Source organism: Pinus tabuliformis, chromosome Q (assembly GCF_031772625.1).
Source record: "Pinus tabuliformis cultivar Carrire ecotype Pingquan chromosome Q, CPIR1, whole genome shotgun sequence".
In the NCBI taxonomy this organism is placed as follows: domain Eukaryota; kingdom Viridiplantae; phylum Streptophyta; class Pinopsida; order Pinales; family Pinaceae; genus Pinus; species Pinus tabuliformis.
Genome location: NC_142296.1, coordinates 1,083,044,067 through 1,083,059,837, shown reverse-complemented (window position 1 = coordinate 1,083,059,837; position 15,771 = coordinate 1,083,044,067). Strand labels below are relative to the sequence as shown.

At 40.1% G+C, this 15,771-nt stretch overlaps 1 protein-coding gene across 1 annotated transcript in view; it reads right to left on the bottom strand.

The window, feature by feature from the left end:
• Nucleotides 1-1,390: 1,390 nt before the first annotated feature.
• GCS1 (glucosidase 1) overlaps nt 1,391-15,771 on the bottom strand; it is a 450,551-nt gene continuing 436,170 nt past the window's right edge. Inside the window, exons 21-23 of the mRNA XM_089385790.1 lie at nt 2,124-2,233; nt 1,949-2,012; nt 1,391-1,849 (exon numbers count right to left, since the gene is read on the bottom strand). Coding sequence (XP_089241916.1) covers nt 1,711-1,849; nt 1,949-2,012; nt 2,124-2,233 — 313 coding nt within the window. The 3' untranslated portion in view covers nt 1,391-1,710. The remainder of the gene's footprint in view (nt 1,850-1,948; nt 2,013-2,123; nt 2,234-15,771) is intronic.

Genomic DNA, 15,771 nt, shown 5'->3' with positions numbered 1-15,771 from the left:
GGAGTCTAGAAACTCTCTAGTGGTTAACATGGCAACCTCGCAGTCGTTAGAGCCACAATGTCTGTAGCGCCAAAGGCATCGGGTAGTTAGAACCTAAGGGGAGGTATCGTTAACCAAGCCTTTGCTCACTTCCCCTTCATTTCTCAATCACAACCTACTCTAGAGACTAGCTTCAAAACAATTAAGAGGAAAGATACACTCAGAATAAGCATATAACCTAAAATAAACCAAGACCTTACATCTCACCTACATTGTAGGATTTGTATTTTGTTTAGGATAGTGAAGCATCCGTTAAGCAACAACTGTTCATCCGGTAACTTGGTAAATAATTTAATTTTATCAAGTAGTTGACTCCATTCAAGGCACTGATCTTTCACATAATCTAATCAAATCAATTAACTTGTTAACTCAACCAAGTTGCTAGGCCATTCAGTTGTGTCTCCCGGATTTGTTGGTTACCAACAAATCTCCCATTTTCACATTTCGTAGGGACTACCACCATAGCATAATGTAGGGAGATAGCTAGAATGGAGAGGGTGGGGATAAGAGTGACAACCCTCGCCCTGAGCATTGTCGCATATCACTTGTACAATTTGGGCAACAACAAGGGGGATTGCAACATTTCCATTGGAATTTTTCATGTACAAGGATACGTTTCCATTTAATCAAGAGCACCAAGCCCTCTATGTATCTTGATGTTAGTGTCATTGATCGTTGAACTCCTCTATCACGACCCTATTAAAAATGTACCCATCATTCAAACAAAATCTTGACGTAACATGCTAAGTTTTTTCTATCTTATTTTAATGCTTAGAAGGTGATATTGATAACAAGGATCCCAATATAGGCAATTATTTTGGTGATAAGTAGGTATTTTTTGTGGCATGAGTTTTTTTTGGGCCTGTTTGTTGATGTATTTTCATTTCATAGATGAATTACACTTGGTGCTATTTTGGGTGTATGCACTTTATATGCTACATAAATGAGAACTTTCACTTATTTCTTTATGAATAGTTTGTATTCATATGGATCCACATGAATATATATATATATTTTTCTTTAAATTTGAATATTTTGTGTGTTTTTGGTTGAATGTCTTTTTACCGGTTCTGGTCCAATTCTCACCAGTTTCCAGTTCAAGGGGTTTACCAGTTTGGTCAATGGTTCGGTTCTGATAGCATTGGAATTCATAACTTTGGCTTTGATGAAAAAAATGGTCAAATGTGTTGCCAAGATAGAATCTCACATGGAAATTTTTGTAGCAACTATAAGCAATATATTGTGGCGCACAGGTAGAAGGTGATAAAATCTTCTCTTTTCTTATGATTTTAACATGGTAAATGATGATCCTGTCCACCGTGATTAGAATGAAAAGCATGCTGGAAAATAATTTTCATGAAAAAAATAATAGAAATTTTCCTTTTCTTGAAAAGAATACACCGGGAAAATTTTTAATGACATAACAGCTCTCTAGTATATTTCAGCCATCATCAAGACAATAGAATAAGTTTATCCTGTGAATGGATGTGCACCCTTTCCCTTGCCAGTTGCAGCATTATCATATTGCTCCAAAAAATAGCCACTCGTGCACAATATTTCTACATTTGTTGAAGTCAAATGAATTTTGTTTTCATGAACAGAATAATATTAGAAAATTTCCGTTTCTTGAAAAAAATACATCAGGAAAATTTGTAATCACATCACAGATTTCTAGTATATTTCAGCCATCATCAAAACAACAAGAGAAGTCCATCCTGTGAATGGATGTGCACCCTTTCCCTTGCCAGATGCAGCATTATCATATTGCTCCCAAAAATAACCACTCTTAAGGTAGTTGTGCACGATATTTCTACATTGTTTGAAGTCAAAACCGATGGGTAAGTTCATTATCTATACAATTTGACAAATGAAAACAATAACTACAAAAGAGACACAGAAAGGAGATTACCCAATGAGATTTTGTCTAAGCTCTTTATAAACCTCTGCTGCTCTTGTTTTATATGGTCCGTCTTCTGGAAAATATTTTTGCCAGGTTGGCCCTCAGTAACTTTCATAAGAATACAAATAAAAAATGAAGAAAAAGAATGCAGCTTATGAGATGACAATTATCATTTGACAAATACCTTGAGCATAATGGTGAAGTGCTGAGAGGATGAGGTAGTTCAAGTTTATCCAAACAGGACCTCTCCAATACGGTGCATCATGCTCTGTGTTGTATTTCATATAGAGTGAGCTACACAACCAAATTAAAGACCATGGCATGAGCACTAAGCACTAAATTTCGACAGTGAACTTTCGTATTGTGCTGCTAAGGCTTCCTAGGAATAGAGCCCACCTAAACTAAAGCAACCCAAATACCATAACCAACAGGCAATTAATGGCAAATATTGTCATGTGTACATGCACCGTATATGCAAGTGTGCACTAAATAGTCCACATTCTCTCATTAAGCACCAAAAGCCAGAAAATATTCCTTGGATAAATGGAATGGCTGCATTTTATATGTTCATAACGGTCGTTACATAATAACTGAAGCAAACAACTCATGCTAAAAATATCTGCACAACCTCAGAAATAACATTTTTACGTAATCTGGGAACACTCATGATATACAACCCTTTGTTGCAAACATCGTGATTAAATCAGGAAACCACAATTTTTTTAGAGTGCCAATATTATTGCCTGACTTTTATGGCGATTTTTTCACTTTGAAAAGATCACGATTTATCATAAAAATCGAGATTAAATGGTGCGTCGACCCTAAAAAATCACCGGTGCACACACAACATGCTTATAAAGTTTTTTGTTTGGTTATTTTTGTCATTTTGCAAACAGAGGTCAAGTTATAGAGCAGAGGAAAACAAATCCACTAAGCCAAGAGAGGAGAAAACCTACGGAATTTAGGATCCCACTAAAAAAATTAAATTGTGGACTGACTCTCTTCAACAGGCTGTGGATTTCCAGGTATGGGCATCAAATTCGGCCATTTTTTTTGTTTTCTCTTTGTTTTTCCTTGGGTTTCAGTCACCAATTTATTTGCCATGATTTTTCCAAGGCAAGGAGTGTGTTTTTTTTGCCATTATTGTTCCATTGAGTGGAGAGGGTTTTTTTATTGTCAAAATGCTGATTTTTAAATTTATTTTTTAAAATTCTTCTTGTGCCCTAGGTTCAATCTTACATTAAAGCATTTAATAAACATGCCAAGACATTTGGACTTATGTTGCAGGAAACGTGGGCTAGGGGGACGTTTCGTCCCAGTTTCTGGGATGAAACACTGAAACACGTATGGTATGGGCTTGGAATGCATTTCAGGCCATACGGGCGTGTTTCCTGAGGCTAAAATGTGGCCCGTATGGGCGTGCTTCCAGCAAAAAAAATTGTTCTTTTTTTTCATTTTTTTTTTCTTTTGACTTTTTTATTCCACAATTAAATTAATTTGTGGATGTTTTTGAATGCTCTCGCAAGTTAGAAAAAGACTCTCACCTCATTCCCTCATCACACGAATTGAGCAAGTCATTTCACTTGGAAAGGGGTGATTTTAGGAACGAGAAAAGAGGAAGAGAGCAGTGGTTTCAACTATGGAGATTTCAACAACGAGCAAAAGAGATTTCAACAACAAGCAAAAGAGTTTTCACAAGCAGATTTAGAGTGGGGAGTTTCCAGCTATGGTATTCTTGGTTTTTGGTGCAGCTACAACCATCTTTCTCTGGTGTTTTGTGGCATTTTCGGGTAGCTTCAGCTACAACAAATCAATTTCGGTAAGAAGCATTCATTTTCGTAGTTTTTTCACACTATTTCTTGTATTTTTTGAGGGTTTATGCTGTTGAGATTTGTAGCTTGGGAGGTACTCCAAACCCTAGGCTAGAGGGTTTTGGAGGAATGGGCTTCACAAAAGTGGTTTGTGGGCTTAGAACCCAAGCTTGGAGTTTCCTACCCAAAGGTGTGGTGCCAAAACCTTGAGGAGATTTGATGACTTGGTAGATGGAGATGAAAGAGCACCCTTAGAGGAGTAAGGGGCAACTTCAAGCACCATGAGATGCCTTGTAGAAATGGAGAAAATAATTTTTGAATGATTTGAGTGGGTGAATTTGTCCCAAGATCAAGTCGGCCTTAGTATAAGATGCCCCTCTTGATAGGTTAGATGTCACCCTAAGAGAAGGTATAAAGAGAGGTAAGGGAAACCTCATTTGTCACTCATCCAAGGGCAAACAAATCAAGAATTGATCTCTGATTTGACCGCAGAAGGAAAGCATCCATCGAAGGAGGCAAAGGGCAAGGTTTTGTGTTTTTCCAAGACTATTTGGAGGGTTGAGTCTGCTAGAGAGAAGGCTGAGGGTGTAAGGGAGAGATTTGGGCAGTATTTGTGCATGAATAAGGTGTGTTCTTCCTCCGTTTTGTACCCACAAATGTCTGTGTAATTGTAGGAGTTTAGGTGTCACTTGGAGAGGGTCGAGAGGCCTAGGAGTATCCTCACACTAGGTCGCATTCATAAAAGTCCTAGCACAAGTGATTGGAGGAGCACAAAGGGTTGGTTTCTCTTCGTAACAAAGCCAAAACCCTTGTTGTACCTTGGCTACAAAATCACAGACCTGTAAGTGCCTTTTGTAGGGCTCAAGAGGCTAAACAAGAATGCTAGGAGTGTTAGAAAGGGCAGCGAGTTATGTAGGACAGTTGGGAAAGAGAGCCACAGTAAATTGGAGTAGATTTAGGGCTGTTGTGGTGCCCTGACCAAAGCTTAGAAGTTGCACAAGTGCCAAGGACAGTGTTGGTTTAAGGGGGCTTGACCCAGGTTTAGAGTGTACAACGCACCAACAAAACCCTCAACTACTGGCCCTTTTGGAAACGACCTGCAAGCAGACCGCAATCTCACCCGAAGTAGTTATGGGAGGTTGCAGAACCAGGTTTCTGCAGCCAGAGGGATATCCACGTTGTGGCGCCCATGTGTTCACTTATGTCTTATATCTATCTACAACTTCGCATACATGAATAACTTCGTGCTGATGATTAACTTCACAGATTGGTATTTAATGCATAAACATAACAGAGAATAGTATAACATGTATTCTTCCGCGTAATTCAATAAAAAGCATGCATGGCGATATTTATAACAACAGATAATGAACACAGAAAGATGCACAATACTTCGCCAAAACTTCTTCTTTATTAATAAGGATCTTCAATACATACACTTCTCTGACCTGCGCACCCAGCTACAGGTGGTCTGCGCACTCAGCTGCAGACTCTTCTAAGACCTCTGCACACTCAACGGTAGAGCCTTCCCAAAAATATAGACCCAAGACAGAAAATATGATCAATTTATGAATTCTATCTATGCTTAGCTATCTTCAACAAAGTATTACATTTTCTTTATATAACTTTCCTCGCTACAAGATCATGGTCCACATACCATGGATCTGACAAAACAATGGAGTAATACCCAATACTCGTTACAAAATAAGGGACTTTGTGTTGATTTGGGGTAGCATCGAATGTGCTCTAGCCTTGAAAATTGGTGGAGAGGCTAAGCACATGAGATCTCCAATACCCAGAAATGGTTTGGGTAGATTCTAAATAGTTTGCGAGATATTAAAATAATTAATATTTTTAATGGAGTCCCTACGTCTAAACCTAGGGAAAATAAAATATTAATGTGAATTAATATAAAACTGTGTTAGAAGGGTCCAAAAGTCATGGATCAAGCCAGATCTAATCTTCGCTATTGATTAGGGACTTAATCTCGACCGTTGAATTGTCAATGAGAAAAGTATAAGAGGAGGCTTGAGGGTCACTTGGAGAACACACCGAGTTGATCAAGATTTCAATTTTCTGGAGCAAGGTTTGCTAAGGAAGTCGAAAGAGTGATCAGAGATTGCAGCTGAGGGGCAGTGAATACAGAAGCAGAGATAGTACCAGGAGGATCAGCGTAGAAGCCGATAGAGAGGGACGCAAAGCCAGCCAGAGGTTCACGCAGAGCCAGCCAGAGGTTCACGCAAAGCTAGCCAGGGCTCATGTAGAGGCAGCCAGACGCTGCACAGTGCCTCATAGAGCTAGCGTGGGTGACGTGGAGGCTCTAAGGGCTGACGCAGTGCCTCCAAAGGTTGACGTAGGGCTAGCTAGGGTGACGTTGGGCGGACACTGGGCCAGAAAGGGCTGATGCAGTCCCTAGAGGCTGACGCTGGGGTTTTCATGGGGCAGATTGCAGCTGGGAGTTGTCGGAGTGTTTATCCGGGGTTTCAGCTGGAACATCTGTCTCCGACTGAGAGGTACCACTGCCGAGATTATTCTCTGTTGGGTGAGCCGATTTTGGCACCCAGATTGTATTATGAAATTGCTTAATAATTAAAACCCTCAGATAGCTGCACTAGTGTTCCCGCATTGGGTTTTTCCGGGGACATTGGTCCAAAAACAACGGTGTCACTTGTGTGCTTGTTTTGTTTCCTTCTATTGATGACCTATAATGTGTTGAGGATGTACTTGTATTTATTTTTAGTATTTACATGGTAAATAACTTGTTAATTAATTAGAACAAGTAGGCAGAAATAACTTCTACTTGTATTCCTCCTCGATTTTCTAGATGTTCGGATCCTCCTACGGTGAAGTCCAAACCTGCATTGTGTCATCTAGTAATTTCGCACAATCCGCCACTATGTCGGAGATGCCTTTTAATGTTGCTTTTAAGTCTTTTTGCCTCTGCTCTAGCACTTTTGGTGGCGTGGCTGGCTGCAGCCTTATTTGCAGCTCTGATATCTGCACTTCATACTTGAATTTCATCTTTGCCAATGTATTCTTTGATTCCTTGATCGCGAGGGTGAGCTTCGCGACCTTCTCTGCTGGTGGTTCCTCCTCACAGACCTTCACGTCCAGGACTATGCTGCAAGTATCTTTGATGGCTTTTTCCAACTGTTGTTGTCATTGCCATGCATCGTCTCTTTGCTTAGCCAGTTGTGCTTGATAATGCCTTTCTCCTGCGCCTTTTAACGACAATATCCTTTTAACGATAGCTTTTTCCTTCCAACGACCATATTTCCAGCCAACTTTGACGAACCTTCCCTCATGGCGCAATCACCTTTTCTTTGTCGCAGTTCCTTCAAACTTCATCATACTCCTGAGTATCGCGCAGTAATCTTCCTTCGACGAAGTCCCTTTCTACAGAGTAGTTTATAACCTCGCACCCACTTTCAACTGCAAATGGCACTAAGACTTTCCTCCCTTCATTTTATAGTGCGAAGCTCCAAGGACAGAGCCGTCCCTGTATATCTTCAATCTACTACCATTCACTCATCTCAAAATCAGCTAACCATTCAACTTTGCGAGCTGAATTGCACCACCATTAGAGATGTGCTTGATGATATATAGTCCTAACTAGTGTGTTTTAAATTTTCCTCGGAACTTCACGAATTTGCTGTCATATAATAATACAAGATCTCCTTCCTGGAATGACTTCTTGATATGCTTGTCATGCCAAGCTTTCTCCCCTGCTTTCTGTACTTGTTGATGGAACCTTGTTATGAACCTGTCTTCTTCTAGAGCAAGTATCTGTGACATTCTTTCCTTCATAATGTTAGGATCTGCCATATCTGTGACAACTGCAATTCTCAAACTTAGCACAATGTATTCCATAGGCATAACTGTCTCTTATCCATATACTAGCCTAAATGATGTCTTCCCTATCAATTTCTTGCATGTTGTTCTATATGCCCACAACAAAGCTGGAATCCTTAGAGCTTAGTCATCTATGTTCACATTGCATACCCTTGTCAATGCATTCTCCAGAATCTGGTTGAAAGCTTTCACTATTCCATTTGCCTAAGGATGATAAGGAGTGCTTTTTTGGTGGTAAACCTGAAATTCCTCAGTTAGCGCTTCAATAGTCTTGTTCAAGAAATGTGTCCCTTGGTCACTCATCAGAATTTTCGGACAGCCAAATCTGGACAATATATATTCAAAGATGAACTTCGCAGCAGTTTCTGCACTGCAATCCTTCACTCGTTGTGCCTCAACCCATCTTGTCAAATAATCAGTGGCAGTGATGATATACCTTGCATGAGTCTTCTTTCCTGGTGGACTGATAGGTCAAACGAAGTCAATAGCCCATTTGTCAAAGGCCTGCAAGGTTACCTGTGGCACTAGTGGCATCTCGTCTATTCTAGATGGCTTCCTTGTTCTTTGACAGACATCACATGCTTGACAAAATTCTTTTGCGCCCTTATGTACTGTGGGCCACCATAATCGGACTCTCAATATAGTCCTAACCACTATGTTTTAAATTTTCCTAGGAACTCCGCGAATTTGTTGTCATATAATAATACAAGATTTCCTTCCTGGAATGACTTCTTGATATGCTTGTCGTGTCAAGCTTTCTCCCTCGCTTTCTGTACTTGCTGATGGAACCCTGCTATGAACCTGTCTTCTTCTAGTGCTAGTATCTGCGACATTATTTCCTTCATAATGTCAGGGTTTGCCATATCTGTGATAGCTGCAATTGTCAAACTTGGCACAATGTATTCCATAGGCATAACTGCCTCTTATCCATATACTAGCGTAAACGACATCTTCCTTGTCAATTTCTTGCACGTTGTTCTATATGCCCAAAACACCGTTGGAATCCTTAGATCCTAGTCATCTCTGTTCACATTACATACCCTTGTCAATGCATTCTCCAAAATCTTATTGAAAGCTTTCACTGTTCCATTTGCCTAAGGATGATAAGGAGTGCTTTTTGGGTGGTGAACCTGAAATTCCTCAATTAGTGCTTCAATAGTCTTGATCAAGAAATGTGTCCCTTGGTCACTCATCAAAATTTTTGGATAGCCAAATCAGCACAATATATATTCAAAGATGAACTTCGCAGCAATTTCTGCATTGCAATCCTTCACTGGTTGTGCCTCGACCCATCTTGTCAAATAATCAGTGGCAGTGATGATATACCTTGCACGAGTCTTCTTTCTTGGCAGACTGATAGGTCCAACGAAGTCAATAGCCCATTTGTCAAAGGCCTGCAAGGTTACCTATGGCACTAGTGGCATCGCGTCTCTTCTAGATGGCTTCCTTGTTCTTTGACATACATCACATTCTTGACAGAATTCTTTTGCACCCTTATGTACTGTGGGCCACAACTACAACTCTGGAAAAGATAGCAAGCACATTCTTTAATCCAAAAGGCATCATCGTGTACTAGTAAGAGCCCCACTCTGTAGCAAAAGTCGTTTTATGTCTATCTTCTGGTGCAATCCTAATTTGATGTTATCCTGAAAAGCCATCTGTGAAAGAATAGGCCTTCTGTCCTCCTACATTGTCTAATACTTCATCTGTAAATGGTGTGGGGAAGGGGCCATGCAGGCATGCATCATTCAATTTCCTTAAGTCAACACTTTTTTGATTTCCCATTTTTCCTTCTTTTCCTGAATCACCATGGGACTTACGCATTCAAATTCTTCGACAGGTTCGATTATCCCAGCTGCTAACATTTTGTCTAATTCTTCTTTCACCTTCTCCTTGTATTTTGGATTCAGTCTCTAAGGTCTCTGCTTGACAGGCTTCAGAGGAATCCTCATAACTCCCAAATCTCCTACTATGCCCTTCATATCTGAAAACATAGTGGGGAACAACTCCTGATATTCGTGCAAGAGATTTGTTATCTTGTTGATTGTCTTCATCCCAGTAATCTCCTATTGTTGCATTCTTTGGTTCAGCCTCTGACCCTATATTCACCTTCTTCGTCTTCAATGGCTTCATTATATCAGGCATTTCTATCTCAGGTCCATTTACGTCGCGATGCCGTAATTCTTTGATGTCAATATTGTGAGGATCTTCATCCTCTTTCGCAGTGAGATTATAGTATTCCATTACATTACGTATCTGCGCAGCCCAATCAGGTTGCCAAATAACTGGAACTTCATTCTCAAAAATCTTCTTCTTAACTATATTCGGAACTGCATCTACATGTGGACAATCATCTTCAAATCTGAATGTCATTATAAATCCATCAACCATTTCTGCCCAGCTAGCAATACCATGTTGAAGCTCTGTTTCCATATACCAATTCTGAGGAATTGTCTCCAGGGTATGGATAAAGCTATGCACCCATTCTTCTCGCGAAATTTCTCCCCAAGCTGCCATACAGAGCTATGTGTGGTCTCTAGGATCATTTTGGCCACATACTTATCTACGAGCTCAGTTTCTACTTGATCAAACCTTAGCCACATCAATCTTCTACATTGTTGCCAGTTTCCTATATTCTTCTTACGAGTACCCCACCATCTAGCATGAGTAGCCCTTAGTGCATGATCCAGAGCTAACAATCTCTGACATTTGGGTACCTATCTTTCATAATCTCTAAAGAAAGTATTTATATTACCCAAACCATCATACAAAGGCAAATCACATACCTCTACCTCAACTATCATACAACACACTGCTTAAGTGATCCTTGCACATCGCCTTGTAGACACTTCATGCAACTTGTTTTGCCAATTCTCTAATTCCTCTTCTGAATCTGAAGTGCAAGAACTATCTTGCTCCCAAGTCAGCTTTCCATCTGTAGTAGGGTTAATCCATTCTTTTTCTTTTGTTGCTATTTGGTAAATGTTGTCGATGTCATCCGCGCTGCACTCTTCTTTGACAAGTTCAATATACCTGCTCCCTTTGATGGATCTAAGGGAACAATAACTCTCATATTATTGCTTTCAAAACTCATTTTCCTTTTCTTTAAGTTAATTATAGCCATGTTAGCAAATGCCCAATCTAATCTAAGCAATGTGGGATAGGGATTACTATCATCCACAATCTCAATCACTTCGAAGTCAGTGGTAGTGCGCACTCCATCAATGTCTACTGTGATACCTGACAATCTTCCTAGAGGGACAATCTTCTGTTGATTTGCCATCTTCAACTGGATAGTTGACCATTGCAGCTTCGACTTACCCATCAATTCCCAAGTTTGCTTCGACAAGACATTGGCATCAAATCCTAGATCCAAGATAACCTGATCAATGTCGTATTTTCCAATTTTCACTGCAAGCCTCATTTCCTTTCCAATCCACTTCTTGTCTCTATGTAGATTATTCAATGTGCACATCTCACTCTACGGTACCTCTTTAGAAGCACAAGAGTCTATCAATTCCTGCAATCCCTCTACAACCTTCTGATTTCTCAACAAATTCATGCAAGTCTGTAGAAAAGACTTCAAGATATCTAGATACACATCTTTTGTCGCAACCGGTACTATCTCGCAGTTATCCCTTTGAGTTGGCAATGCGGTAGAGGTCGAGGCCCCATCATCCGTAAAGCTTCGCCTCACCTCCATGAATACTTGTTTTTCCTTTTGAATATCAAAAGCAGGAGCCTTTTCAATAGTTTTCCTTATCCATGTAGCTTCAGCTTCCTTTTTCCCTTCTGCTTTATCATCAACAGTCGCAACTCCACTTCTTGTTACAATACTGATGTGCGATTCATCCTTCCTCGGCTCAACGCTCATCATTTGAAGATTTGCTGCAGGCTGTTGGTTTCTTTTCTCTTGCATCTTCATAATAAGGACGAGGTATTATGCTCACATGATCAAAAGACTTACAGTAGTTGCAGGTTGTCATAGGGTTCTGATAGTCTCTTGCGAAGTGTCCTTCCTGTCCACAGTTATAACAGATAATCTGGCCACGTCCTCGACCAACTCCTCCTTGTCCTTGAAAGCCTTCGCAACCACAGTGTTGGCCTGGCTCTTCATGTGTATGTCCTTTAGCTTGCAATCTATAAGTATCAGCCGTGCATTCCATCATCAAGTCATAACTTCGACAATTTTTCTCATCATGGCCTACTGATCTACAAAAGTTGTAAAATAGTTGCTTCGGGGTTTGCACATACTTCTGTAATAGGTAGCAATCTTCAGAGCGATGTTGGCCTTTCGTTTTACAAATCTCGCACCACAAACCTAGGTTTATTGGATTAGGTGCTCCTCTTGCCAAATAATCTATGAACACAGGGCATTGATCCTTAGAATGACCCTTTGCTTTGCATTTTGTACAACATACTTCTGATCTGGTCTCTTTACCTTTCTTGAGATCCTACAATTCCAAGGTCAAATTGCCTAGCTAATTCTGTATCTGCTATACTACTCTTGCATGAATATCCCTAATCGACGAAGCTTCCAGCTTCATCGCAAACTCTAATGCTTAAGCTTGAGTCACGATCTTCTTCTATGTCAACGGTAACCTAATATGTGGCTGTAGCGTGGCTATGAACCATTCCTTATGTTGTTCTGGAGGTAGGATAAAGCTTATTTATCCCATTAACACCTTGAATCATTGATCCAACTCCCACACATATTCAGTCGTTGTCTGTTTGATTTCTTTTAGCTTTGTGATGCATTGTGATTCTAATTTCGACTTCTTGAATTTTGATACCAATGCTTTCTTAATTTCATCAAACAAAACAGTCGTATTAGTCGCAAAGTATTTCATATACCATGTTATCGCTCTTTCTCGCAACGATGTGACAAGTTGCACCTTCTTTACATCATTAGTAGTGATCGGTCTCGTTGTCCATACTGCATCAACTACAAACTAGAATTGGTTAGGATCCTCTGATCCAAGTCCTCTAAAGATAGGCAACTTAATATCATCGACCATTTTCCTTCTCGGGGGGCTAGGTGGAGGGGGAGGGGGATTGGGTGTAAGGAGGGTGGATGGATGGGGAATCCCAAAGACGCCTTGATTTTTCTCAACTCTTAACTTCAACGCGCCTTCAAGATGGGAGGGGTTTTCCTTGCTGCTTCTCTGCAGAGTGATTTCTCTTACTTTGATAACTGCTTGTGATGTGTTTTCACTTAACTTCATTAGCTTCTTCTTTTATTTGATTATAATTAATGTTCTTATCATCAAACGACTACCAAACAATAAAGAACAATGAGATAAGAGGACACAAGATATATGCAATCAACCAAGGCCAAAACCTCTCATCTTGAGAGGAAAACCCACAAAAACTCTTCTCTTCTTATACAACATCAAATGACGAATTCCAAGACCTATGACCCTTGACCAAGACCCCTCGAAGACCAAGTCAAAACTCCTATAAAAGCTTACTTCTCACAAAGTCTATCCAAGTCAAACTTGCCTTATGACAACAACAATTTCTCCCTTAACCAAGGGCCCTTGTCGCAGAAGCCCTAGGTGGCACGTGTGAGAGTTATGGTGAATTTTGCTTCTTTTCTTATTCGTTGGGGAAACCTTCTCTTCCTTGATTACTCGGTTTGCAAAATTGACTTCTTGTCACACAAAACTTAGCTTCCTCTGCAGCTCATCCTTACTACAGCAAAGTGTTGCCCTAGATCTCGCATGTGTGAGAAGATGTAACCCAAAATAGATCAAATTTTTTGTTTTTCTTATGCTTGTTTCTCCTTTTTCTTCTCGCTCTTCTTTAGGTCTCCTTTTTTCCTTGATCGAACTTCTTGAATCTCAATGGATGTCCCTTTGAGCGAGTCTGAATGCTCCTATATATAGACTTGAATTCCTTGATAGGCCGACTTGTCCCTCTAGGTAGGCCGACTTGCTCTTTTTGAAGACCAACTTGATTGAAGCACTATGACAAGGCCTTGGAGGGTCTTTGACTTTATTTTGACTCAAATAAAATTTTCTTTACAATATGTAATATGCCCAAAAGGGTCTTCCATACATGATAATGACTCAACTGACTTGTAGACTCAATGACAAGCCCTAGAAACACTCAATGGGTGCTTGACCTATAAATAAATTTCCCTTGAGCATGAAACCCATGCCTCAAGAATGACAATAAATTTATTCCCCCCCTTACATCAAATACATAAAATCATGATTACATATGTCATTATGAAGACAAACCTAGTTACATATTTCAACACTCCCTCTTAACTAGGGAGGTATTCATAATCCATACAAGGTACTTGGACATTCTCAAACTGAAGAATTCTCATAAGAAGAGTCGGATTGGTAAGCCATCTCATAAGCTATCTTATCCACTTATACTAGAGCATCTCATCATACCAACCAACATTGTCACATAACAAGGCCTTGATTAGCAGCCCTATCTCTCCACAAGATCAGAGCACAATGCTAGTGATACCAATGACTGATAAACACCATCATCATTGTCTCTGAAGGCACATACCCCACCCGGTTGTTCACAGGGCATGTCCTTTTAGGACAATTCCTATCTTGGAATAACGCATCCTCAAGGAATTTCCTCTTCAACTACTCTTACCTTTGGGATGCCCTACCACATCCTCAAAGAGTATCAAAATCAATCTCAGTTGCTTATCCAATCCTCCATTCTTTCTTCACAATATGAAGAAAAGAATGATGTGTCTATCTCTCCCTCTCAACTAGGAAAGATATGTTCATCCCTATAAAAAGAATATACCCAATCTCCCTCTTACCTGGGACTTGTCCAAGCTCCCTCTTAACTAGGGACTTGTCACCAACAACAACTATTTGCTCTTTGGTGGAGACCATGGTATTATCAGCTGCTTGTAGGGCTCCTTCTTTCTATGTCATGAACTTCATCTTTTTCATTATGGAACCTTCATCTTCTAGATTTTCTTCGTAGGGCATTGACCATCCATCACTTTCCTTCAACAAACCATAGGGTTGAACCAATAGTTATGTCATCCTTCTTAGCATCGGAAGGTGATTTTCCATTCCACACTTGGCTTTTTTTCACATAGCTACCTCTTCCAAGTCATGTCTCTTTCAAGATCTTCCATCCATTCCCATGAGTTCTAGTTGTAGGTGACATCTACAACTCTCTTTCGGTAGCTCTATTTCAACCTGTTATCACCTCAAGAAACTCTCCTAGGTTGTATATCAGAGATGCTCGGGAACATTACAAACTCAACAAAAATGTTGGAAGATGGTGGATGAATGAAAGCAATGCTGCATATTCAAGCCAGATAACCACTTCTACAATGCTTAACCCCAGACATGGGTGAACACCCCCAGACTACAAGGCTTTAGACCGCCAATTACTCACAGTTTAAAGAAAATGTGATGATGGAGAATATTGATCACACCAGCAGATGCACAGGACCCTGTGATGGCCAGCTGCAACCAGTTAGAAGGTCTGTAAATTCTATTTCCTAATGCACAGATAGGATGACAACTCTCTAGCATTAAAACAACAGAAACCTGCATACACACTCAATGATACATGCTAAATTCTAACACAGAGGTGGGATGACAGCCCCTCTAATGCTAAACATCAGCAGCACATGGATAAATGCACAACAGGCACAGCCTGGAACAAAGAAGAAGAAGTAGAAAGTGAGCAATTAACACCAAAAGAAGCTTGTATTAGCTGAAAATGAAGACCAGAAGCTACAGGTGTCACAGTAGTTACAGTCTCCAGAAGTTGAAGCTTACAACAAAATAACATTCATCCACCTATTACATTCTGTCTTCTGGATATATATTGAGGTTGGTTTACAAAAACAGTTTGCTAAACTATGCATGGAGGGGTCATAATGGACCACCAACCACATTTAAAATCTAAAATGGGCCTCTGTTGCAATCTCAATGTCTTAATGAATAAAATCGGTCTTTTTAGATAGTTTGATGTCCTTCTTTGAGCAGGCAGAATGCTGACTGAAAGAAACCCATAATTGATAAATGCTTTAACTGCTCGACGCTGTCCTTTTTGTCCTTCGGCCATTCTGTCATTTAAATGCAATATTTTGAAAATTTGATATAGGCAGTACAGGGACTGGTAGCCGGCCATCTTCGTGTTTCGGGAGCACAGAACAGGAAATGG